At 42.1% G+C, this 26,801-nt stretch overlaps 2 protein-coding genes across 2 annotated transcripts in view; one reads left to right on the forward strand and one right to left on the reverse strand.

Moving 5' to 3' along the window:
- Window positions 1–1,289: 1,289 nt before the first annotated feature.
- erp44 (endoplasmic reticulum protein 44) lies at window positions 1,290–11,710 on the reverse strand. The gene is made up of 11 exons (XM_026183970.1): window positions 11,567–11,710; window positions 6,198–6,270; window positions 5,565–5,604; window positions 5,266–5,381; window positions 4,396–4,580; window positions 4,183–4,298; window positions 3,915–4,089; window positions 3,652–3,763; window positions 3,264–3,405; window positions 1,877–1,979; window positions 1,290–1,786 (listed from the first exon to the last, which is right to left on the reverse strand). The coding sequence occupies exons 1-11, from the start codon at window positions 11,636–11,638 to the stop codon at window positions 1,676–1,678; spliced, it is 1,245 nt and encodes a 414-aa protein (XP_026039755.1). The 5' UTR covers window positions 11,639–11,710; the 3' UTR covers window positions 1,290–1,675.
- A 110-nt stretch (window positions 11,711–11,820) lies between these two features.
- The window catches only part of invs (inversin), a 36,970-nt gene continuing 21,989 nt past the window's right edge, over window positions 11,821–26,801 (forward strand). Inside the window, exons 1-11 of the mRNA XM_026183965.1 lie at window positions 11,821–11,972; window positions 12,512–12,617; window positions 19,092–19,191; window positions 19,479–19,645; window positions 20,905–21,078; window positions 21,649–21,816; window positions 21,932–22,112; window positions 23,965–24,074; window positions 24,529–24,700; window positions 25,459–25,614; window positions 25,729–25,850. Coding sequence (XP_026039750.1) covers window positions 12,615–12,617; window positions 19,092–19,191; window positions 19,479–19,645; window positions 20,905–21,078; window positions 21,649–21,816; window positions 21,932–22,112; window positions 23,965–24,074; window positions 24,529–24,700; window positions 25,459–25,614; window positions 25,729–25,850 — 1,353 coding nt within the window. The 5' untranslated portion in view covers window positions 11,821–11,972; window positions 12,512–12,614. The remainder of the gene's footprint in view (window positions 11,973–12,511; window positions 12,618–19,091; window positions 19,192–19,478; window positions 19,646–20,904; window positions 21,079–21,648; window positions 21,817–21,931; window positions 22,113–23,964; window positions 24,075–24,528; window positions 24,701–25,458; window positions 25,615–25,728; window positions 25,851–26,801) is intronic.

Genomic DNA, 26,801 nt, shown 5'->3' on the forward strand with positions numbered 1-26,801 from the left:
GATGACACATTTATCAGATGACAGCAAAAAAAAACAAAAACAACAACAATCATCATGTTAAAGTACAGTATTTCAAAAAAGCTTCTTCTTTACTTTTGACTCCCAGGAACAGAACTCCAAGGTGTCACTGCCACAACAACCCCAATGAAAAGTACCCAGCCTGCCCTTTGACCTTTAGATTTCACCATATGTCTGTGGATTTAAAAGATTTCTAACAAAAGGATCCTGGCTAGAAATGTTCTGACTGCAGGATGTTTCTCAGCATCTTCAGATGCTTTAGAGGGTGGAGTGGACAGATCTGCCAAGCATTCGTATCCTTCATGACTTCGTTCTGAGTCAGCAGCAGTTCCAGCTTCTTGCGGATTGCTGCCTCAGGTCTGGACACTACAGCTTCCCACACTTTTTCTTTTTTGGTTGATCAAATTACAAAAGAAAATGTCACGTTCCTGTTAATTTGCCTGTGTGTTGCTTTTTCTTCTTCCTCTAAAAGAAATAACATAGCTGAAGGGTTTTCTGTAAAGTATTTCTCTTTGCGGCATGCATTTGACCTTCTGTAAGATCACACGGCTGCTGCAGAGAGGGCCTCCATGCAGCATGATGCTGCCACCACCAGGCTTCATGAAGAGGGATGATGGTGCATTTCTGGTGCAGATTTGTGCTACGTTTATACAAAACATTAAATCTGGTATGACATCCTTTTGATTGGTGGTGGAGGGAGGGAAAGAAAAACCTAACTACATCCACTGCGGCACAATACGGTAAGAAAAAATATAATGTAAGAAGACCCCAGGGATATTTTATAAGCACAGTAAGGGACATCATAATCAATGACCATGGTACCACTCGTACCAGGGAGAGAAGGGGTGCATCTCAATAGGCTGGAGTAGCTCAGTCTCTTTATCTTCAAGCCATGATTTAAAGTTATGCTACCCCTACCAAATATTCTTCTATTTCTTCTTTGTGTTTGTGTGTGTGTGTGTGTGTAGAAGATATGGAGATAAAGCTACTTCAAACAGGTATACAGTTATAACTTGTGCTATACAAATGAGTTACACTTGAGTTGGTCATATTGAGATGCAGCCATGAGGTCAGTGAGACTAAACGAGTATCTCCTGTCAGACAGGCTGAACTGGACTACCCACAGATAAGAACCGCACAACCGGAGTGAGTGAGGGATCTGTTCTGTTTTTCCTTTTAGTTTTTTCCCCTCAAAAAAAACAAAAAAAAACAAAACACAAAATAAAATAAAAAATGCAGGGTGATGTAAAGGAATAAAATAAAGGAAAAAAACAACAACACTGCATTTAATTTAGACCAACATTGAGAGTCCAATGTAGCTCAAACATATTTACAACCTCCAAAGAATAAAAGTAAAAACACTTCTATTGATGTCCCAATGCCCCACACACACATTGTCCCTCTTTAGCCCACCCACGTTTTTGATTCAAAATAAAAATTGTGAAAGTGTTATGAAAATATAGGTTAGCCCAACATGGTTGTGTCATGGACTCCACTCTCCTCCTCCCGTTCTTCTTTCTCCTCGTCGTCTCTTTTTTTTTTTTTTTTCTTCAGTAAGGGTGTTGGGTGTTGCTGTTCTGTCCCACTAGCCTGTCCCAACCCTAACCCCCTCCCTGACCCCGGGGCGTGGCATTGAGTCACAGGAAGGCCGTTAAGGTCACAGCTCGTCACGGTCTCGGCTGAGGATGGTGTAGCGTGTCTCGCTGGGTGCCAGCTTCTGGAACGAGCTCTCTGGAGGACTGCTGGCTGCTTCTCCGCCCGTCTCCTCCTGAGAGAAGAAATCGGATTTGAAACAAATGGTGAAATTTTGCCTGAACTCCCCCGAAAAAAAGCGACTCTACTGCCTCCGGTGACTAACCTGTCCAGGCGTGCTGTCCGTGGGGTCGGGCCCGTGGTGGAACTCTCGGTGAAGCTTACCAGAGTGAAGGTCCAAAACAAACTGTTTCAGTTTGCCAGGGACACTAAAAACACAGAAACACATGTTGGACATCAACCATCTTTTATCCAATTTGAGGTTTGTACAGTTGTTCCTAAAAAAACAAACAAAAATAATCCCTAATACAGCTGAAACAAACCCCACTTATTTAGGAGGCTTGTTACCATAACCTTCAAGGGTTACTCCTAAAGGACTTTCAGGGGGTAAAGAGCTAAAGAGTAAAAGGAAAAATTTAATACGGTGGATCATTTATGCATTCCAACACACAATGTCCGACAATGGAAAAAGAACTGCTTCAACTACAGCGATGATCAGAATTAGACGTTAATATGAGACGCAGCAGCAGCAGAGGACACCAGTCCCTGCGGACATGTCATCAAGCAGCATTAATCCATATCTACGCCGCCCTGTAAAGTCTCCCTATTAACGACAGGTCATGAGCTGCTGTCATGTCACACAGGCAGCGCTGGTCCCGAGTCACCAGTAACCCAGTGTGCACACGCACATATATGTATGTGTGTGTGTATATATATATATATATATATATATATATATATATAAATAAATGTACACTGTGCTAATGCAATTACAAGCCATGTGCCACATGTAGTGGTGATGTGATGTAATTAGGCTGTGGAGGGCTAGTCAGTCCTCGGGGCTTCTGTCTATCTGATCAGACTCTGATTGGGGACGGAGTGGGGGTGCATAATGGTGGGGGCACAATAAATAAGATTAAATTAGATTAGACTGGATTAGTTTAGCACTTATTGCACGTGCCAAATCATGTCACATTAGCTCCAGTGTCCTGGCCCATTCATAAAGGACAGATTTGAGGAGGTGTGACATTTCTCTGGTGTCGAGCGGACAGAGGATTATGGTGTGTGTGTGTGTGTGTAACAAAATTTGTCTTATGAAGAGAAGGTCTCATTATGAAATTAACATTATAACAATACAGGTAAATTTTATATAATTTAGCTGATCAGTATCCAACAGTAATTCCTCAAAACATCCAAAAGAATGCTGGTTATGAAACTGATTGAACACGAGAATGATTCAATTGTAAATTACAAAGTAAAGTCCAGTCGTGGACAGGTTTCATTTGTAGCTGGCCATTTGCTTTTTCTTTCTTTTTTTATTATTGTATGAAACAATAATGAGCCTATATTCCTGTTTGTTAAATCTTGGATATACTTGAACAAAGATGAGGTGATATCGCAAACCAAATTAATTTATTAAAATTAAGACAGTTTTCTTATTTATCAACTTAAAACAAGATTGCCTCATATGGGAAGAGTAACGTCGTACTTACTTGAGGTCTTTGAAGTCGGGGAAGACATACATGTGTCTGAATGAGTCTATGGCGATAACGGGACAGTCAGCTGGCGTTTTTTGGATATGGAGCAGAGGATGGCGGAACTTATCGCAGTCCGCATGAAGGAAGTTTATTGACCCTGAGGGAGGAAAAACCAATAATACCACTTATTGTGAAATATCTAGGAGGGAAGGAATTTACTGACTTGTTGCAATGAATGCACCCTGTTGCAGTACCACGCTCAAATTCAGCAAGCTCTTTAGAAAGAGCCTTTCTTTCACAAATGGCTTTATAAACCCGAGGCAATGGAACTGGCCCGATTCTTGTCAATACAGTATAAAAAGAAAAATGACTTCCCTGACAGATACAAAGTGCACACACTCACCTTTCTCACCGATGAGCTGGCGAGCCACTTCATGCTGGAACTTCTCTAAGCTCTCTGTGTCTTCTTTAAGATGGAACAAGATGAGGAAAGGGATTCCTTCTTCAGTCAGCTCCTGGAAAACACACAGTCAAAAACAGATGGAGTCAGAACCTTTTAAGGCCTCAGCAGTTCCACACAGACTCCACAACAACCCTCCTGTTTTTTGAATGTAAATATATACTTACATCTAGAAGATAAAAACTAAGCAAAAGCAGGTAACAAACCTCTCCATTTTCAAAGGTGATCTCCCTAACCAGAGGCACACACTTGTCCTGGGCCCAGGCGTAGGTCAGGTCAAAGTTGGTGAGGGAGCCGAGGTAAACCATGTCAGGAATGCCCTCGCCCATAGGTTTGTAGACCACATTGTCTCCACTGAAGCGCTCGGACCTAGACACCTCACTAGGACAGTCAATTTAAGGATATAAACATGAAAGGAAGAATAACGCTGAAACCGTGGACCATCGGTGGATCTAGTTAGTGTCTGTGTCTCACCCGAAAGCGGCCAAGAATGTGCAGTCATCTCGAAGGATGTTGGCAACTTTCTGAAATGTTCGATAGTTGTCAGAGTCCTTGTTTTCAAAGAAACCAACGATGTTTCTCTTGCTCCTCTGTTAACCCCCCCACACACAAAAAAAAGTGTGTATAATTAAATGATATTCATTTTTAAAAGGGGAAACTTGCACATTAACAGAAACTTCCACCTACATCCACAGAATTAATCTCTTCCACTGAGGGCAGCTCTTTCACTGGGTCGACCTGCTGCTGGCGGATGAAGTCAGCGATGGCCGTCACTGACCTCTGACCCCTGTACTCCCTCTTCATCATCATCCCATTGCGGAACAGCTTCAGTGTTGGATACTTGGTGATGCGGTAGCGCTGAGCTATGTCCGCTGCGCTCAGGCAGAGGGGGAGAGGAAGTTAAGCAAAGAAAGAAATCAATTGATGAAGAGTGAGAAGAAGAGTAAAAACACATGGGGATGGGTGGATGGGGAGCGGCGCGGCGACGGAGACAGCAGTTAAACCTCAGTCTGAAAACAGTGCCTTCAGTCAGCTCTGAGCTCTGATCTCCCACATGAAAGCAGCCCCCCCACCAAGAGTAAATATTCTCTCTGCACACAGTGTGTGTGTGTGTGTGTGTGTGTGTGTGTGTGTGTGTGTGTGTGTGTGTGTGTGTGTGTGGCAGGTGTCAATCTCCCAGCAGGCGGTCTCTAAGCCTTCGGTCTTCACAGGAAGCAGCAGTTTTGTCATTAGCCTTCAAACAGTTTGCAGGTCATCAATAATTCCCTTTAATTTGCTTTATCTCAAAAGGCTGAGGCCGGTGGTTTATGTGGCTGTGCTTTGGTGTGTCGGGCATCTATGTGTACATATGTGCATCAAGTATAGTAAAAGTATAAGAGCGCGCGTGTGAGTGTGTGCGCGCCTTTTTGTTTCCTGTATACAGAATGATGCCGTTAAGAGTTTGAGGTATTAGATCACCAAAAACACGAACCAGTTGGCTCCATTTTCATAATACAGGTACAAACAAATCATCAGCAAATGTCAGTGTCAGAAAGGAAAATTATAAGTATTACTCACAATGCTGGTCACAGTCGACGCGAGCAAACACCACCTGCTTTGTATCAGGGAACTCCTCCCTCACTATGTTAGATGCCTCCTCAAAAATTGGATGGAGCATTTGACTGAATCTACACCTGTGGGATGATCAGGAAAGTGTTTTCTTTATTCCCACTTTAACTGTAGGAATTTCCTACATTACAACAGAAAGCAGTGCATAAAAACCCTTTACAAATGAATAAGGAAAATGTGGAACTTTAGTAAAACACTGGCATTATAATGAGGTGGTCCAATGACACAGAGAGAAACAACACACTTACCAGTCTGCGTAAAAATTCACTAATGCCACCCCAGCATTATCTGCAAGGAAACAAACAGGGAAGAAATGTAAGCCTCTATGTATTACTTGCTCTAATGAAAGTATGTGCAGCTAGTAAAATTAATTAAGAAACCAAATTAAATGTGAACCCCGTCATTTTTCTGTGACTGATGGAAGAAAACAAAACAAAACAAGAAAGCAGTTAGAGAACAATTTAGCCACAGGAAAATGAAATGCTGCTTAATGAAAAGTGGATGAGCCGAGGAATATCAAACAACGGCCATAACAGTGGCGAGCTGCTTATTTCCAGGTCATCTGAGTATTGTAGCAAACACATCTAGAGATTTTGGGAAAGACGTGACTGTGCGACACTACAAAACGTGTTGACAGTAAGATGACACAAAAAACAAAACACAGATTTAAGATGCAAAACCAACAATCAAGATCTTCCTTTGCTACCAATTTAATAAATAAAGAAATATACTTATTTACTTTATTGTCGACACTTAAATGACTAGAGACTGTTTGAACTTGTGTAGATTTGAGGATGTTATCATCGTTCTCTAAAATATTTTTCCCTTTTATATAATGTTTGCTTTAGGACAAATGTGAAGAATAAAGCGTGACGTCTTACTTAGGACGTCGTCAATGTTGTTCGAGTCCAGGCTGACGATTTCTGCCTGTCCGGGAGTAGAGAGGCCCATCACCTACAGACACACATGGAATGGACGGATTAGCAGTTACAACTTAAAACACACATGCCGAGTAAGACCGCTACATCTCCATCTGTGTTATGACTGGGGAAGGACATAGATCAGATTTTATTGATGTGATAGCTCAGTTTGCTTACTGATCAATTATCTGCATGAAAAATAAGCAGAAAAAAGGCTATGAAGTGACTCATGTGTGCAAGAGATCTGCAACCACATCAATAATAAAAAAAATTAATTTATTTTATTGCTCCTATTCTGCCATTGTTTTACTAAGTGTTTTATCCTATTGTGAAGTGTCCTTGGGTGACTTGAAAGGCGCTCATAAATAAAATTTATTATTATTATTATTATTATTAATAATAATAATACAGCTTACGATAAAATGTGATTTAAAACAAAAAAATAAAATAAAATAAAAACCACAATGATAATTTTGGAGCTGTTTTCTGTGATCTGGAAGCGCAACTGGAATTGATTTTCAATTCTCATCCTTAATAAGGATGAGTTGAACACTCCTTCCTTAAAACGTAGCACACCACAGTGCTGCTTCACACAATTTTACACCTGAAATCGCCGACAACCAACAGGTTAAATTTAGGGCCACACACAGAAAACCTGGGTCGTTTTGGAGAGCGGTTGAGCCAAGCCAATCAGCTAAAATGTACTTTTGGCTCATGGCTGCCAAAGCAAATATGCATGGCACCATGTTGTTAAGTTCCCAGATGACTAAGTGACAGTGTTTTTTTTATGACCCTGTAGTTGGAGAATTCACAGTAAGGTGTAACGTGTCCATTTGAAAATGAAGGGATGGTTGTGGATTTCAGAACTAAGACTAGAACCATCTCTCCTGTGGCGATAAATGATCAAGACTAATCAGCTTAAATATCTTCTTATAATAAAACACGAAAACAATACAGAGGGGAAGATCAGAGTCAGAATCAGTTTTATTGGCCAATTATGTGTAGACACACAAGGAACTGAGTGCTGGTTACTTCTCTGCTCTCAATGTACGTAACACAATTGCAATAAAATTGCAGGTATGACCTTGAATGACTTTCCTATGATTGCTGAAGAAGAACCAGCCAGTCCTTGATGACCATCCTCCGTCTATGATGTTCAAGGTGCTACCATCTGGCTCCAGATGCGATATGCCAACATGTGGGACAAAAATTAAAAACTCATCTCTCCCAGGTCTCTCTCTCGCCTAGTGTTGGATTTTTAAATCTTTGTGGCATTTTTATGTTGTGTTTATAGTTTATTAATAACTGTGTTTGGTGATTTCTGCTGACTGTACAACAAATTGTCTCCAGGTGGAAGTAAAGATAAAAGTAGAGCTTCATGACAGTGGATCCTTTACCAAAAACTTTCCCAGTGTGCCCCAAGAAAACTGAGCGTGAGTGTCATCTTTCCACTGTTTCTTGTTCCTGGGACTGCCCAGAATTCTTCCCTGCAATTCCTGGTACTGAGCTAAATATACAGTCCACACTCCTACTGTTGCCCTGCTTTGTTTGCAGAGCTCTCAAGATTTTTCCACATATGAAATCTGGAAAATGTCGGGTGAATTACGTGAGGATATCATCTGGAGTTGCCTATTCTCACAGGTAGCACATAATATGTACTTCATGTAATTCTCGTCCTTTTTACAGGAAATTTCTCTCCACTCAGTTTATGCTTGTGAGCTGCCCGGAGTAAAGCGCAGAAGACACATTACGACCACTCGTTAGCTGTGAATTACCTGGATTATCATTCTTGGCACAAATCAGCGCAACCAGGCATCGCAGAGAGCATGCACTGGGGAGATCACATGTGTCGCTGTTGTGTAATGTCTAGGAAAATGGGAGGTATCAAGTGCAAGCTTCAAAGTGGCCTTGGATTTCTGAGTAAAATATTTATTTTCCCAGGATTTTTTGTTAATTCACTAAGGTTTATATGGAACACAGTATACAGGAAAAGCACTATTTTTCTTTTTTGTCCTCACTGTCCAAAATGCACTATAATGGTGGAATGTAGACGTAATAAAGATCTTTGAACATTGAACCATTACACTGAGATGGGTTTTTATTGTGTTTATTTATTTTATACGAGTCGCTTCCGAGATTAAGCCTCAAAACACTCAGCCTTTTTAGGTTTTTTTTATTTTTTTTTTTATTTTTTTTTTATGGTTCAAAGGTGTGAAAATAAGTGTCATAACTTTCTTTCTTTGCCTTGAGCCCTCAAAATATTAGCCAATTCTTAATGTTTTATTCATCACTCAAAGGTGTTCATTGCAAACAATTATTTTGTACGTTTTTGTACAAACATCCTTTTGTCGTCAAATATTTGACAACGCTTAGAAGAAAACACGGGTTGGAACTACAACATGTGCATAACCGGATTACAGCGATATTCCAGGTCTCACATTCTGCAGGGTGCAGAACAGGTGAGACCAGGTTTCTGAGATACAAGTACAATCGAGGTTTCCTATTCACACCCTGCGGGTTTCTAGATTACTTTGTGATAAATGTCAAAGCATTTAAAATGTACAGGAGCACTGACACATGGGAAATTTTACTTTTACTTTGTGGAAAATGGCGAGAGGAACTACAAACACACAGATGCAAATATAAAAGGAAACTGTAGCTAGAATAAACTGTTACTAAATGAGCCTATTTTTAATCATGCAAATGTTACGACAGAAGACAAAACTTTCCTCTTTTACCAATTATTTCATCAAGGCTGTCAGATATTACTCGTGGATCTCCATGCCAGAGCCACTGTAGTCAAAACGTAACATTACAACACACCATCTAGTTATCTGTTGTTATCTTTGCTGACTTAAGATCCTCTTTAAACAGGATACGTGAAGGTCGGCCAGTTCTGAGGAAGTCGACAAACTTGTAAAGAGTGACACAGCTCAAGTGGCCTTAACGTTTGCTCGCACACAAGCCGTCACTGCCTTTTACTTTAAATAAATAATGATTAAAGAAACAAAACAAAACAAACAAAAAAAGACTATCCTACAAAATTAGGGCCGCAAACAACCAATTTCTTCTGTCATTAAATCACATGTTCATCAGGCCTAAATGAAAAAAAAAAAATGCTAACACAATATAGTTTTAATTTGATAATTTTAAGTAAGGAAACAATTTCTCACATTTGAGAAGTTGTGACGTGCAATTTTTCAGTGTTTAACCTATTTTTGTTAATCGGCCCTTATTTATCACAGCAATTCCGCACACAGAGGCAGGCAGATCAGGTGAGGTACCATCCCTTCACGGACACCATCCATCTTGCTTCATATGTGTTAATTAAATTGATTTTAAACTACTTTAAACAACATGTAAATGTGGCACTGGTCTCACTTTTTGGGGGGGGATCGGCCTTGGATGTTTCAGCCATGTCTCAAATAATATTAAGCTAAATACACCTCATGGACAAAAGTGCTGGGCCATACCTCTTAATCAGTCCCATTGCCACAGGTTTATAAAGCTCAGGTGCCTAGTCATGCACGCTTCCTTTAAACATTTGATAAGAGTGGGTTGTTCTAAAGAGATCACTGAAATTTCTTCCCTCCTGGAAATTCCAGATCACTTGTAAATGGTATTATTTCAAAGTGAAAGTGCTTATGAACCAAAGAAACTCAGCTACAACATTGTGCCAAGCTCCAGAGCAATGTCACAGAGTGTGCAAAAGTCACCAGTGTTTTGCTGAATCACTAACTGCAGAGCTCCAGACATCTTCTGGCATCATCATCAGCACAGAAACTAAGCACCATGAGCTTCATGGTACAGGTTTCCATAGCCAAACAGCTCCTGCAGGCTTAATATGATGTAGCCCAGTATTTTTTATATATAAGTGACACAAGTGTTAATGATGTTGACATTTCCTCAACAGGGTCAATAAACTTTCTTCACATGGACTAAAGTAAGTTCCGCCATCCTCTGCTCAGTATCCAGAAAACTCCAGCTGACTGTCCCGTCATGGCCATAGACTCATTCAGACACATTTATGTCTTCCCTGACTTCAAAGACCTCACGCTTTCATTTAAGCTGACCTTGCTTTAAACTGATAAATGTCAAAACTGTGTCTTCATGTCAGTAATTTACTTTGTGACATCATTATGTCATCATCTTTGTTGAAATATATTCCAGATTTTAAAAAATAATAATAAAAAAAAAATACAGGTTCGTTTTTGACTTTCTTGTGTATGTGACTAGTTTTCCATTACCTATGGCCCACCTCCCTTCCGCCTCCCAAAAGGAATCACTCACTATTAACACCAGTTTCCTTATATTTTATGGAGTTCTACTTAATTATGTTAATTTACCCAATATTTAGCTATATGTCTGGATCATAAAACTCGGCACCTCATCCGTTTGGTCTCCATCTATCTATTGCTTATATGTAACTAAGCTTTCATGCTACCCAGCTGTTTTCCTTTTTAATTCAAATTGTAATGTTTTTATTTATTTGAAATTAGCACAATGAATCCTTTTGTTGACCGATTAAACTACAGCAGCACCAAAGTATCAGCTCACATCATCAAAAACGGTAACGACTTCCTCAAAGAAGGCACCGCACCAGATTGATATTCGATATCACGGTGGTCTGAAGCTCGCACACAAGTTTTAAGTTTTCACTTCAGGGCACACTGCTCTCTGGCTAGTTCCGGGTTGTCAGCCAATGAGAATGAGCCACAACAGAGGAATTCACCAACCGGCGAGCTTCATTCAGAGACACATACAGAAACACGAATAGTCCCACATTAACTTCAGCATCAATACAGGAGCTAATATTAAAGAAGGTCAAACGCAGCAAACCTTCATAAATCTCTTAAATTAACAATGCTAGCAACTAGAAGTTATCTAACTGCTGTCAATGTGTGGTAGCGCCTAATGCTAGCTTGATGCACTCCTACACCTTAACAAAGTTACCTGCACTCAAACTCTAGCTTTTAACGATTATAGCTACTGCAACTCAAACACATACTGTAAATTACAGCTAGTTCTAACAGTGATGTTCAACACTACCGGCTACACTGCAGCCGGATAACTTGACTAGTTTTGAGGGTTGCAGGAGGAAACACAGCCAGAAGGCCTCCTCTGTGAACCTGCTAAACATCTGCAACACTAACAGCGTACATACTGGTCAACTCAGTCACTTCATAAGCCACGTCCCATGCCAGTAGAGGCTCGTCGCTTAGCTAGCAGCTAACTAACCAGCGGCAATTACTTAGCTAAGCTTAGCTATGGAAGCTACCAACAGCCTGCGGTTACCGTGCACAGTCCACGGCTTTCATTTGAATACATACCAGCAGTACAGCCGTGACAAAGCGGACATCCACAGAGGGAGGTAGTGCTAACAGTTTCATTGTATGGTGCATTTATTGGAGGTGGTGGTGTTAAGTCTTCCCAGTATGTCTCGACGCCGCTCTTCTCACTGCAGCAGGAAGCCGACGGCGAACCAATCTCACGGTGACCACGGAAGCGTGAGCGACACTTCCTGGTAGTTGCTAGGCTTTGTGGATACTGTAGTTTTTCTGGTACCTTCAAGCGGCTCACTTGAATGAAGAGAAAACTCAAATTATGGCGAGTTGTTGTTTTACGATACTAACGGGAGTTGTAGTATTTTGTCAACACAGACAGTGGCGATTCAACGGGACGTCTTGGAAGAAAACTTTTCAAAGATTTTCATCCTCGCCGAAAGAAAACCAAACGGTAAATATGACGACGACGAAGAGGAGTGAAGGGAGCACTTTGTTAAAATGCTATGGCACGAGTGTTTTACTGAGCGGATCCATTGCCAAACACAGTTTTTTTCCTCTGGACTTTTTCAGTGCGATTATGAATAACTGATTTCTCTGAACACGATGGAGTTGCATCATTATGCTTGAGTTTTTTGCAATACTCCTTTGTTCACCGTCTAGCTATGTGCTTTATGTTTTCCAGCTAAAACAAACTTGGTTGCACAAATCTTTTTTAAATATTTAGATACCTACTTTGATTCACAACTCTCCAAAACCTCTGCAAATGTTCTCCATAAAGAACAAGAAGGAGGAAAAAAGACCGTTTGTGGTTAATTGCTGGTTTTTAAATCACTGTTTAACAACTCAGAGCTATAACTATTATAAACAATCTGTTACTCTGAGACATGTCTCCCCTGCCTGTAATCAGTACAGTGTTATGCTGGCAGTTATTTGTTTGAACAGGTGGGCTGATCTCAGTATGTGAGCGAGCCTCTTTCTCTGCCCTGGCAGGAGTCAGGATCAGGACAGGTAGGGGACCTGGATGCACATTCACACCCACTGAGGATGCTCTGAACTGGGAAACATCTGCTGAAGTGTCCCCCTTAACGCAGATATGGTAAGACTCCGGTGCACTTAGTGCAGTTAACCAGGTCTAATTTGATGTATAAATCCCTGAAGTTTATTTTTCTATTGGTAATGTCTTTAGTGTCTCAGCTGAACTCCCGGTCTTTAAATCTCTCTCTAGAGTCAAGACCGTGTGTAACAAAGCTAATTGTGTGTGTGTGCAGCAGCAACCTAATTGTTAAGGAGATTAAGCTGGAATGTTGAATTGAATCCCAGCATTAATATTTTATGGGCTAAAGCTGTCCATAGGGGGCTCACAGTGTGCGAGCAACTCGCAGATGGAGTGGGGAGGATTTCTCAGTGATAAAGAGAGGGAGGAGCTCCATATCCTTTGGGTGTCAGTGCACATTTTATGTATATATATGTAGTTATGAGGTATGAAAAATCCTTTGATAAACTGTCTTTACTGTGTTTGCTCATAGATGATTAATAATGTGAATTAAAGTTGGATCAAAGTTTTGAAGAGCAAACAACTTTTACTGTTATTTTAATTTAGCAAAAATATTATATGTTATTTATATAAAATTACTCATTGAGAAGAGGTAATGATGTAAAAGTTGAATATTGGTCAATTAACTAAATACTACTGAACAGAAGGACATAGGAAAAATGAATATATTGTGGAGGTATGTATGGTGGTCCGCCACAATATATAAATAATTTGGGTGTTGCAACTACTTATTTTTGTGAAAAACTTTGCTGTTGAACTTTAATTATGTTTTGCATACAGTCACAAAAAAGAAAGTATACCCTCTCTCATTTCTAGAGTTGTTCATATCAGAACATAAAAAAATCATAATCAACACCAGATATGTTAAACTGTCATTATTTATTTAACAAAAACTAAGCCAAAAAGCAGAATCTGTGTGTGGAGAAGTAAGTACACAGTAAGTAAAGTATTGTTTCCATAGGAGTTAAGAGGTTGATTAGCATCCAGGTGCTGCTAATCAAATCCACTTGTTTTACTCATCATCGGTAATGGTGAGCACCTTTATAAAAGCAGATGTTTTGGCGGCTTGCTGGGAAGGCTTATAAAGCCATTTCAAAACATTTTCAAGTTCCTCATTCTACCATGAGGAAGATTATTCACAAGTGGAAAGCATTCAAGGTAGTTGCCAATCTTTCCAGGATTGGACGTCCCAGGAAATTCACCCAAGGTCAGACTGTGCAATGCTCAATGAAACTGCAAAAGACCCAAGAGGTGCATCTGAGAATCTCCAGGCCTCAGTTTGCATGTTAAATGTTAACGTTCATGACAGAAAGACTGAAGAAAAAACTGAGCTACTACACAGCTTAGGTTTACAAAGCTGCATCTGAACAGACCACAAGACTTCTGGAACAATGTGCTTGACATACAGCAAGACCAAAGTGGAGATGTTTGACCATAATGTACAATGAAAACCAAATACAGCACATCAGCACAAACACCTCATACCAACTGTCAAGCTCGGTGGTGAAAAGGTGATGATTTGGTTTTGTTTTGCAGCCACAGGACCTGGGGACTTTGCACTCATTGAGTTGACCGTGAACTCCTCTGTATATAGGCCATCCTTTTGACAAAACTGGGTCATGCAACAGAAAATTAATCCCAATCACACCGAATCTACAACAGAATGACTGAAAAGAAAAAGAATGAGGTGTTGCAATAACCAAGTTTAAGTCCAGGCTTCAGCCTGATTCAAATGCTGTGATGAGATATTAAATGAGCTGTACATAAACAAATGCCTACGAACCTCAATGAACTGAAGCAACACTGTAAAGAAGAGTAGGTCGAAATTCCTCGACAACGATGTGAGAGACAGATGAAGTCACACAGAAAATGACTGCTTCAGGTTGGTTTTAACGGGGGTTCAGTAAGCTATTGAATGACTGTGTGTACTTCACACATTGCTTCTGTGTTTTGGCTTAGTTTTTGTTAAATAATGTCATGGTGTCATGTGCTGTTGTTCATCTCAGCTTGCTGTGATGTTGTGAGGCATGGAAAATAAGGGTACGAGATGACTAATAACATACAGCGTGTCAGGGTGTTTCCAGGCTCAAAGTGGGAATGCTCCACATTGTCTTAACAGAAGTCTGCATTTCTTAAAAATATATATATGTATATATATAGCTTTGTAAATGATCTCACCGTTTTTTCCTCTTTTTAAAAAAAAAAAAAAGGTTCAATCTTAAGTATTTTTATAACAGTTCTGGTGAATGTCCTTTGGTGGAAAGACCTAACCCTCATTTTCTGGGTGCCAAAATTTTTTACATGCAGGGAAACCCCAGTGAACATGTTAACCCTTTTCAGCGTCCTCATCTGACAATGTAATTTGTCGTCACACTAGCTGCAGAGTAATGCAGCACACTCTCACACCGATCTGATTTCCTCTGTCCATCTGCTTTCTGTTTTGCCCTCGCCTCCCTTTTCTGCTTTCTCCATCTTTTTTCCATTTCGCATTGCTCCCATTGATTTTTTTGTTTGTTTTTCCAGCTGATTATGTCCCTCTACTCTGATTCGCCGGTGGGCACATTGCTCTCTGCACTTTAATTGGACATTTAATTAGATCACAGTTTTAGTCCAATTAGACTCAGAGGTGTGGGGAAAAGAGGATGGTGGGGAGAAGAGGAAAAAGTCCCCAAGCTGGTGTCTCTGCCCTCCCTACACTGCCTTCTCATTCTCTCCTCTATCTTTTTTCTTCATCTCTCTATTTCTGTCTGCCTTGCTGTCTCTCTGCCCTCCCTCCTGAGGGTGGCTCATTAGTGATATAATGGGATGACACAAAACACACAGCTCCTCTAACTCTCAGAGTGTCTCAAGCAGTGGCTGAACTACAGAGACAAGGTTATGGGGACTCTGCTGGTAGTGTTAGAGAACTTGTCTGTTGTTGTTTTTTTTGTTATTGTTGTTGTTTCATCCCTTCTTCTTCTTCTTCTTCTTCTCTTTGAAGCTAAAAAGAGGCTAAGTGAAAATGTTGACAGTCTGCCACTCAAGACAGAATTGATCAGCCCACAAATGTGCACACACACACACACACACAACAAACCAATCACAAGCTGGGCAGAACCCTATCGACTTAGTGTGATATCACAACACCTAATGACACTAAGATAAGCTTCACTAGCAGCAGTCAAATTCAGGGCTGCACCAGTTCCCGCCCTCTTTCTCCCCCTTTTGTTGTCGTAGTCTTTGCACGGAGCATAACAACACTGTTTCCCAGTGGATGAAAACACATGGGCGAATGTAAACACGCACAAAAATACACCCTGATGTATGCAGATATGCACGCACTTAGGCTCAGGTGTAAGTTCTCAGAGGGCACAAGCCAATCTCTGTGTCCCTTAAGCAGTTGTGCGCACACACACACACACATTCTGTGCTTTCTGAGTATCTCAGGAGGAAGATAGAGAGCCAGGCTCTAATGTGCCTCTGCCCACACACACGCCTTTCCATCCTACACTTCATATCTGCATCACTAATCTCTATACATATACCATATGTGTGTGTGTGTGTGTGTGTGTGTGTATCGGTGGTGTGTGTCTGAGTGAACGGCAGTCAGGCAGGGGTGTTTTAGCCACAGGCGTCACTACCTGACCCCCGTGGCTGTGAGATTGACAGCTGTGGTCCCACCTAATTGCATTACTCTCCCAGGTGATTGGCTCACACCCTAGGGGCTCATTTGTCAGGATGCACTGTGGTAATGATGTAAATTAGCAGATCTATGTGTCACTCAGCCTGCTTCCCTCCTGCTGATTGGCCCCGCTGTGCCCAAGGGCTCGGCCCCCAGCTGAGGGAGCCAGCTCATTGGTCCTTAGGGAAACAGGAAGTCCCCGAGAAATAGGGCTTTACAGATTGGGGATCCTTAAGGGCTGATATTATCCTTCCTCCAACATCTATACCTGTCAGTCAAAAAAAATCGAGGAACCGACCCCTGAAGCTTCTCTCTTCTATCAGATACATGCATGTAGGAACCCATAATAACCCCGTGATGGCTAAGAAGCTAAGGGCTCTCTGCTCTAACTGTATAAACGGTAATAAAAATGTTTGCGTGTGTGTGTGCGTGCTCTAGAAATGAAATAAAGGCCACAGGCTCAGGCTCTGTCCCCCATTGCTAACCCAGCATGCCCTAGTCATGTCGCCTATCAAAAGCAGACACCTTCACAGTGACAGACAAGTAGAGAAGCACACACACACACTTTTTTACCTGTTTGTCTCAACGGCATCAATTGAAGCGTTACTTTCAGTGAGTGTGTGTCTGTCAGGAGGCAGCAGCGCGTATGTTTGCAGCACTCCTGTCGTGTTTCTGAAAGGTTTCGTCGGAGTGTCTAGATTCTTTGTTAAAATCTCTGCAGTTATATGAGGCAGAATATGAATAAAGACTAAATAATGTCAGCATCAGCATGAATCAATACTCATACAGATGCACAATCACTTGGTCTGGACCTCAGTCCATGATCAATGGTTTACTCTGAGTTATTGTCTTCATATTAACAAGCGGAGTGCTCCCTGAGGAACGCGTATGAATGGCTAAATGAGACCACTCCAAACCTCTCAACAGGACCTTGTGTTGTGTTTACACCCTCCTTTGTCTAGTTTCAGACGCTGCATTGCAAAAGCCTTTTTAGCCAAATTTGGATGCACTGTAGGTGTTTCCAAAACACTCAGGTCCTCATAAAACTCTAATTGCCCACTCTTGGTGATATGAATGTCCCTCGCATAGATTCAGATATTGACTCGTGTCCCTCATGTTGCTGTTTGGCCAAATTATAACTTTTGTTTATTTATTTATTTATTTTCCTGCATCTAATATTATTCATAAATCAATTCATATTTTAGTCTGACTGCTGGGGGCTTTCAAATAGACTTGAGAAGTGTAGAAAAGGATAAAAATTAATGGACAGAAGGAAAGAAGTTTGGCTTGAGTGCACGACTTAAAGGAGGTCTTGTGATCATCTCTTTTTTTTGTATAAAAGAAATCATAATAATAAAATTGTATTACTTGTTTGTGCAGCTCTGGAATATCTGCTGTTTGTGCGTGCATTAAGTTAAATATTTGCAGACTCTGTGAGTGTCTGAGTGAGCATTTCCATCTGCATTACTGACTGGGGTAATGACTTTAAATTAGAGACGTTTGTGGTTGATTTTGGTAAAGCTCGTGTAAAAACTCTCTCTCACGGAAAATCACTTCCCATGACATGGCACATGTGCCAAACACACACGCTGACACACTAACACACACCTTCAAGGTGCCGCTCCCCCACTACTACCACCACCACCCGCTTGATCTCACACATAGCCTTACCTCGCAGTAAATGTTGTAACGAACTTGTATTAAGTCTCTGCCACTACTTGGCAGTGCGTGAGAAAGCAGGAGCATGATGGGTAATTGCCGTGCTGCACGCAGTGTCTACGGGAGCTCTCTTTACGAGGTGACTAGGGGGAGGAAGAGGGGGATGAGAAACGATGGATGGAAGACACCGCAGCGTTCCCTCACCTCCCCGACCAAAAGTTTAGAAGTGTTTTTAAAGCTGCGAATGCTTAACACTTATCAGTAACTCCCCTCTGCTGTATCGGCATGAAGTCTCTTTAGATGGTCAGTTTTGGGTAGCATCAGATCTGGGAGTTAATGAAAACGTCTCGGAGAAAACTCTGATTGTGGCATCAGTTTGTGCCTCCAGCATTTATGTGTTTAAGGGCAATAATTGATTTCTGTGCTGCGTTCCGCAGGGCTTGTCCCACATCTCCAAACCGAACACACAAACTCACACATGCATGCGCGCTCACACACACACACACAGATATAAACACGGCAAGGCATGCTGCAGTATTAATGAGACATGAATAAGACATGAAGAGAGACCCCCCTCTTACACGCTCACACAGGGTCTCCCCCTCCCCAGCTGCTTCCTGTCTGCACGTTACCCAGCTTTCACTGCGCTCTGGTTAAGTGGGGCCAGGAAGAGATTTAACCCCCTCAGCGGGAGCACACACACACACACACACACACACACACACACACACACACACACACACACACACACACACACACACTCGCAGTCCCTACTGCCAGCTCACATTAGCTCCCTGATTTTGTTATTGGCTGTACGCATTTTGCTGTACGATCGACTGCTTGTGGAGCTTCAGGTGTTTATTATCTGCCCGCAAGACGATCCGTGTGTAACATAGTAATGGCCTCCTGAATGGCTCAATCACTGTTTGCTTAGTATACAGAAAAACTGTGTCTATATTCTCTGATCTCGAGAAACGCAGTTTTATTTAGAATATATTTATTTGTCACACAATATGATATTATACTGAACATGAAGCACTTAATTGTGAGTGTGTCCAGTAATGAGGGTGTGCTTTGAGTCAAGTGAATGCAAAGGAAACTGTCTAGACTCAGTTTAATGTCACTTTGTTAAACTGTGTGTGTGTATATGTGTTGCTGCAGCTCCAGTTGTGACCTTCCATCTGTTTGTGTTGCAGGCCTCAGCGACGTCCAGCCCGGGACCTGCCTCTCTGGGCTCGCAGGTTCATGCAGCAGCTGTCAACGGAGACAGAAGCGCTCTCCTCAAACTCATCACCGGTAAGCAGCACATCTTAGGTTCATGAAGTCACACGAGTCATGGCATGTGGCATAAATTAGAAATGTGCAGTAAAAGAATATAAGAGGGCAAATATGAGGATGCAGGTTATGAGTGCTAAAGTGCTTCCTTGTGACTCTTAGCAGCTCCAAATAAATAGTTTTTTCTCTTTAAGTACAAGAACTTACAAGAATGAATTCTGTGGATTTTCACCGAAATCGTGGTCTCTATTGGGGTCTTAACCTCTGACTTAAACCTTCTGTTGTGCTTCATGTGTGTCCACATGTAGCAGAGCCCTTGCTGAAGGACCGTGAGGACCAGTTCGGCCGGACCCCTTTGATGTACTGCGTGCTGGCTGACCGTCTGGACTGCGCAGAGATTCTGCTGAAAGCCGGAGCATCGGTCAACAAGACCGACCTCAGCCAGCGAACCGCTTTGCACCTTGCTGCACAGAAGGTACGGGCATTCGCAGATGTGCAGGTGAACACTGGAGCACACACATAAAGCACACTAATGTCATCAGTTACGTATGTCGGCCCTTTTTATGTCATTATCCTGACAAAATTCATTCGCAAAGGCCATAATTGGATAGATTTATTAAAGTGAAATGAATATGAACCCAAGGTGTGATCTCATAGAAGTTAAATAACAGAGAAATTTTGACAGTCTGTCAGCTCCAATGGGAAGCCAGTGCCCCCTAGTGGCTGTAATTATGGCCTTAGGCTTAGGGCTTATTGAAGATAATATGACCTGATTTATGGGCCTCAGACACAAGCAGTGTAGCTATGAGCTTCCTATGCACATGCTTGTACATGAAGAATTATTCTGCATGGAGTATTTCTGCTGTTTCACAGCATTTTAGACACACAAACGTGTGAAAGAGGAGGGGCTTGATGTTCTTTTGAGTTCAATCTACACACTTAGGGACAATGAAGACAAAGAGTTAATGACAAAACCTCCAGAGTGATGAGAACAACGGGGATGTGGTGCTAATAATATCTCTTTACCTCTCTGTTATTTATTGGCAGCTTCTTTTATTAGAGTGTACTGATACAGGATCATCATATCACTGAAGGGAGAGGGAAGGTAATAGGTTACTAGGATCTGTCTCGTAGATGGGGAGTGTGTGTATGTTGGGGGATGCTAGTGATGGGAAGCCCTGTCTCTTTGACATCTGATCAATAAGTGGCTGAGACAGCGAGAGAGGCAAGGGATTACTGATCTAATTGGACTGAGAATAGGAGGACAGGAACACACACACACTCTCTTAGAGTCTAGATGCATGCTCACACACGAGATAGATCTGTCAGTCTGTGGCTTTGTGGTCACAGAACGATACTAAACACCCTCACACATGTTCACCCTCGCACTGCTGCTGTGTGGCCACTGTTGCACCCAGTGGCCTGCTGGTGAAAGACCAAAAAAGTGAGTATAAAGATGATGACGATGATGAGGAGGGGATGGCAGGCAGAGTGCTGCTGTTTACTGTTTAACAGCTCATCACACACACTGAGGAGTGAGGCAGGAGGAGGGAACGAAGATGGATGACCTGTGGATTGAACCAGACGCGGCTAAAAGCCCGGGGAGTGTGTGTGTGTGTGTGTGTGTGTGTGGGAGTGTGTGTGTCATTGTTGCTGGTTCATGACTAATGTTGAGGAGAATTGGCGATTTCTGAGCTTCTTATCAGCACAGTTTGTCCCTCTTGGTTGCTGCAGGGGAACGTGCGTTTCCTGAAGCTGCTGCTGTCCAGGCGTGCTAACTGGCTGCAGAAAGATTTAGAGGAAATGACCCCACTCCACCTGGCCACCAGACACCCCTCACCTAAAGCGCTCGCCCTGCTCCTCAAACATATTGGACCTGGAGAGGTTGACACACAGGACAAGAATAAGGTAGTGGAGTAGAGTGCGTAAATATCCATCTGTCTTTATAACTGTTCTCAGTCACAAAACAGCCAGCCAGGGCGTCAAGCCATTAACCTTCAAACAGACTCACTCAAAGCCATTTGGTAGATGCAGCGGCGGTTTTAAGTCATACACACATTAAGTCATACATACATAAACACGTTCAGTGAAAAGCTTAACAAGCTGTAGCTTTGTCCTGTGTTCTTGCTGATAAAACCACAAACACACAGTGTTCTCTGTCTGCTCAACCTGATGTGTATCTGACATCAGTAGTTAGTTTTGTAATAATCCAATATGCATCATCGTGTCAGATGACAGTGGTTTCAGCAAATCTCAGAATAGCTCAGTTGTCGGCATCTAGGTTTAAATCTCAGCTCACTGGTGGATCTTCAATATGAGCTTTGTGTAGCACGTTCCCTCATATTTTCTGGCTGTATCATAGTGTAGTGATTTTTTTTTTGAAGTGGAAACCTCAAACCCAGTCTTACGACTGCCCATTTTAATTTTAGCACCATTGACAAATCTTTGTGTCATCTTTTATCGTCATTCTGTCGACAGCAAACTGCTCTTCACTGGTCGGCTTTTTATAACCGACCAGAACACGTTCGCCTTCTGATCAAGCACGACTCCAACATCGGCATCCCAGACAGTGAAGGCAAGATCCCCCTGCACTGGGCTGCACACAGTCAGGAGCCCAGTGCCACAGAAACTGTCCGCTGTATACTGGTACACGCCATATCCACACACACGATCACAAATTCATTTGTCTTCATTTCCCATCCTCACACATCAAACCTGCATGTTTGCATCTTTTCTTGTTACTGTCTGTGTTTGTGTAAAGGAAGCAGCACCCACTGAGTCCCTGCTGAACTGGCAGGACTATGAGGGTCGGACGCCCCTTCACTTTGCCGTTGCTGATGGCAACGAGGCAGTAGTGGAGGTGCTGACGTCTTATGAGGGCTGTAATGTAACAGCTTATGATAACCTCTTCAGAACACCGCTGCACTGGGCTGCTTTGCTGGGTGAGTTGACACACATCTTATATGCAGTTTATTATTACAAGAACCTGCAAGAATTTCAGGCTTTTTAGAAATTATATCCTTAAAAGCTAAACTACCAGTCGAATTTAGAATCCACATTTTTTCCTTTCTAGCAGCTTAGGTTTCAGTCTCTCAGCCACTTTGGTGATGGGCAGGTTTGCAAATGAGGTTAGGCAGAAGTGTCCATTTACTCCATTTCAGTGTTTGCAGATGACACTGTAGTGAGAACAGGGAGCAGGTGAAAAATAGGTAAAAGGGTGGAGGTATGCTCTGGAGAGAAGAGGAATGAAAGATGCTTGAAGCGAGACAGAATACATGTGTGTGAATGAGAGGGAGACAGGTGGAAAGGTAAAGATACAGGAGTAGAGGTAGTGGAGATGGATGAGGTGAAATACCTGGGGTCAATCCGAATCCAAAGCAAAAGACAGTGCACAAGAGAGGTAAAGAAGAGTGTAGGGATAGGGTGGAGTGGGTGTTATGAGTATGAGGGGTGATTTTTGACAGAAGGACAGCAACAAGAGTGCAGATGGTAGTGAGACCTGCAATGATGTATGGTTTGGAGATGGTGGCACTGACACAAAACCGAGCTGCAGGTGGCAGAATTTAAGATTTTCATTGGGAGTTGCAAGGATGGACAAGATTAGAAATGAGAACATCAGAGGGACAGCTGGGGTCACATGTTTAGGAGACAAAGTTAGAGAGGCAAGGCTAAGATGATTTGGACATATGCAGTGGAGGGATAGTCGGTATACTGGACAGAGGTTGTTGACGCTGGAGCTCACAGACAGGAGGAAGAGGAGGAAGTACTCATAGGAGGTCCATGGATGTAGGAAAGGTAGGACCTGTAGAGGGTTGGTGTGACAGAGACATGGTCAGATTTCATGACTACTAGTGAGAGCAGCCAAAAGAAGAAGAATGGATCAGATAAAATGGCATTAAAATGTGTGGTGTGAAGGCAACACCCTGACTTTTTCTCTGGTTCCTCCAGCAGTTCTATTTATTTAGTCCTATTGTGTGAACACTTCCAGTTATCTTACACTTTCACTCAAAAGTTTGAAGTGCTTTTTAGATCAGAAATGTTATAAGTGACCATCAAAGATTAATACTGTCATTAATCATAAGTCATTTTTAACTGAATGTCTGTGGAAGGAATACAGACGCACATTTCAGCAACCACCCTGTTCCAGTGAGACTTGAATCGATTAAGTTAACACAGCAGATAGCAAATGTGCTGTTTTTAAAAAAAGGAAAAAATGTGCCTATTTGGGCGTGTGGCAAATCATCCTAAATGGGTTTGATCATAGTCACACAGAAAATAAAATAAAATTCCTTCAGAAACTTCACAATATACAAGTTCTGAGAAACTGAGTCTTGTACTTAAAAACCAGTTAAAGCAAACAAACAAATGATTTCATAGAAAAGTGGGAACTACTCAGTAGTCTCAAAAGTGTGCAAAATTGGCTTTAACCAGAACAGAAAGAGAAGTGGGAGGCCGAGGTGCAAAACCACGTCTGTGGTTTAAAATAAGACATCTCACAGGGGCACAACTGAAAACATCATTAAACAGTCGTCATACAAGCAATTTTTTGCTGGTTTGTGACGTATTTTCATATATTTGTCGCTCAGAATAGCCTTTATTTACATCAAAAATGACTCCAAACTTCTGGGTGACAGCATGTGTGATAGTGACCTGTTTATTTCTTTAGTGTCACGTTAACTGTACAAACAAAAACACACGCTGCATCTGTAAGATGGTGTGGTTGAGCTGTCGTCCTGGCGCTTCACATCCTTGTTTCCCAGCATGTCCCTCTGATGAAAAACGTGTCTTTTTCAGGCCATGCGAAAATTGTCCACCTGCTGCTGGAGAGGAACACATCAGGCACTATTCCCTCAGACAGCCAAGGGGCAACACCTCTGCACTATGGGGCACAAAGCAACAATGCTGTGAGTCACTGACTCACATATTGTTACCTCCGCCAAGGAGGTTGTGTTTTGGTAGTGTTTTCCTGTCGTGCTGTCTGTAAACACGATGTCTCAAAAAGTTTTGAAATAATTCCAATAAAACTTTGTAGGGGTGTAGAGTGGGCTTATGTTAACAATCCATTGAAATCTGGCTTATATCCACCAAGGTCTTCAAGGTCCCCTTAATGGAAAATTGACAAAAAGTCTTATAAATGAGAAACTATTTAACTTAGACTCTTACAAGTGTTACTGATATTTGAAAGTCCTACACCAGACAGTTTAAACGCTTGATTATTCAAACGCCTGTTTTAAATTACAGCAGAATAATAAACCAGATCTTCATCTTGTTAGTTTGTTGTAATTATGTTTCAGTATCTTCACCTTGGTCCAAAAAACAACACAAATAACCTGCGTTTTTCTTTCTGTGTGCATGAAGGAGACAGTTGGCGTATTCCTGTCCCATCCGTCGGTGAAAGACGAGCCCGATCTAGAGGGGAGAACAGCGTTCATGTGGGCTGCTGGGAAGGGCAGTGACGATGTCATTCGCACCATGCTGGCCCTCACCCCAAACATTGACATCAACATGGCAGACAAGTACGGTGGCACTGGTGAGGACTTGACAAACCAGAGGAGGAACTAAAGCTCCTCCGAACTGCTTTGGCCCACTTCCCCTGTCCTCTGTGTGCTTCGAGGGAATGATGACATAATTTCCCTGGTCTTAATGCTCTATGTACACATACATACATACCTTTGTCCTTACTGGTTGCTTGTTTTAAAGTTGGGATGATGATGTCACAGGGGATTCCCCCAAAAGTGCAAAAGAGGCAGTGAGATCACAGGAGAGAGGGAAGTGATACTGTGAGCAAAATTAATGTGAGCTCGTCACAGACACGCACTACTGCCAGCACTGTCCTTTGACAAACACACATACATGCAGGCGCACATGACTTCCCGCCACGCTTTGACCCCCCGGGGCTATTTGAACCTATAATCTCCATGGCAATAGCCCCTCTGCTCGACGGTCATTGTTTATGCATGAATTACATGCAACGGTTGAATCATGCTAATTAGACAGTGTGAAGGGCAGTGTAAATGACCGAATCACTTCCATGCACTTGACTCCAGTCTGTACTGTCTGGGGACTGGAGTGAGGGCAAGGTGGGATTTCCACAAGGAGGATTAAGTGCACCACTCCTCATTAAATGTCTCCCCCTGTTTAACCCTTCACTGACCAGGCTTTAGCCACAGCCCAAACAGGAGCATCAGTCAAAGGAGTGATGTGGAGAAAAAGAAGGGACAGACCTGAGGAGTGATTCAGGACATCATGTTTTATCATGTGCATGTGTGTGTGTGTGTGTTTAAACAGCGCTCCATGCGGCCTCCCTGTCAGGCCATGAGAGCACAGTGAAGCTGCTTTTGGAGAAGGGCGCAATGGTTGACTCTCTGGATGTCATGAAACACACACCACTGTTTCGTGCCTGTGAGATGGGACACAGAGATGTCATACTAACACTGATCAAAGGTGAGTGTTCATTAACATATGTTAGTTACACTTTCTCAGTAATTTCGGGAAAGTCTTATTTCCTTTTTCAGTTTTCCTGTGGTCTTTGTAGTCATGCGAATGTTTTGAATAAAGGTTCTGCACGTGTTGACCTGGTGGACGTAGATGGTCACACTGCTCTACACTGGGCAGCTCTAGGAGGGAACGCTGAAGTCTGTCAGATACTGATGGAGAATGGGATAAGTCCCAATGTACAGGTATGCATAAACATATTTCACTAAGGGAGTAGTTGTTTTTAATACTTGGATTAAAATCATTTGCAGGCAACGGGCGTCTAAAGTATAGAAGCCTAGCTAAGCTAAGCTGTCTTATTTATAAAGAGATTTGAAACAGCAAGTGCTGACTAAAGTGCTTAAGAACAGAATAAATATACAAAACCATTTATACAAAAACAATTAAAACAATGAAAATCACCTCTCACACTGTGGAAAGTGAAAAGAGGTAGGTTTTAAGAAGTGACTTAAAATGGGCAGTGCAGAAGCCTGTCTAATATGCAGTGGCAGCGAATTCCACAACTTAGGTGCTGCCACAGCAAAAGATCTGTTCCCTCTGAGCTTTTGCTGTGCCCTCGCATTATCTAGGAGCAGCTGATCAGCTGACCTGAGCAACCAGCATGGTGAGTGCACATGTAAGAGCTTACCGTAGTTAGGGTGGGGTAAGACTATTTAAAGGCTTAAAAACAAACAAAAGAAGCCATAGACATGTTGTGTTTCCTCTCCTATGATGATCCACCAGATGTGCTGCTTGTTTGTCAGTCTCTCCATTAAATAACTGGGTCATTATCCATTTGCAGTGTGAAGTGTGTCTGATCTGTTGACAGCATTTGGCTGAATCTAAGCAAAGAGTACACTCTACTGTTCATCCTGCAACTTCTATCAGCAGCCAGATCATCAATGAACACTAGTGACCCAGTTCCTCTGGATCATACATGCCCATACCATAACATTGCCTCTGCCATGTTTGACAGATGATGTGGTATGCTTTAGATCATGAGTTGTTTCTCTCTTTTTCCAGGCTTTTCTCTTCACATCATTCTAGTACAAGTTCATCTTGCTTTCATCCATCCTAGAATTCTTCCAGACCTGTTTTGGCTCTTTTAGATAGTTTTCTTGCAAAGTGTAATCGGACCTTCTTGTTCGTGAGTGTAA

This window comes from Astatotilapia calliptera, chromosome 11 (genome assembly GCF_900246225.1).
Source record: "Astatotilapia calliptera chromosome 11, fAstCal1.2, whole genome shotgun sequence".
In the NCBI taxonomy this organism is placed as follows: domain Eukaryota; kingdom Metazoa; phylum Chordata; class Actinopteri; order Cichliformes; family Cichlidae; genus Astatotilapia; species Astatotilapia calliptera.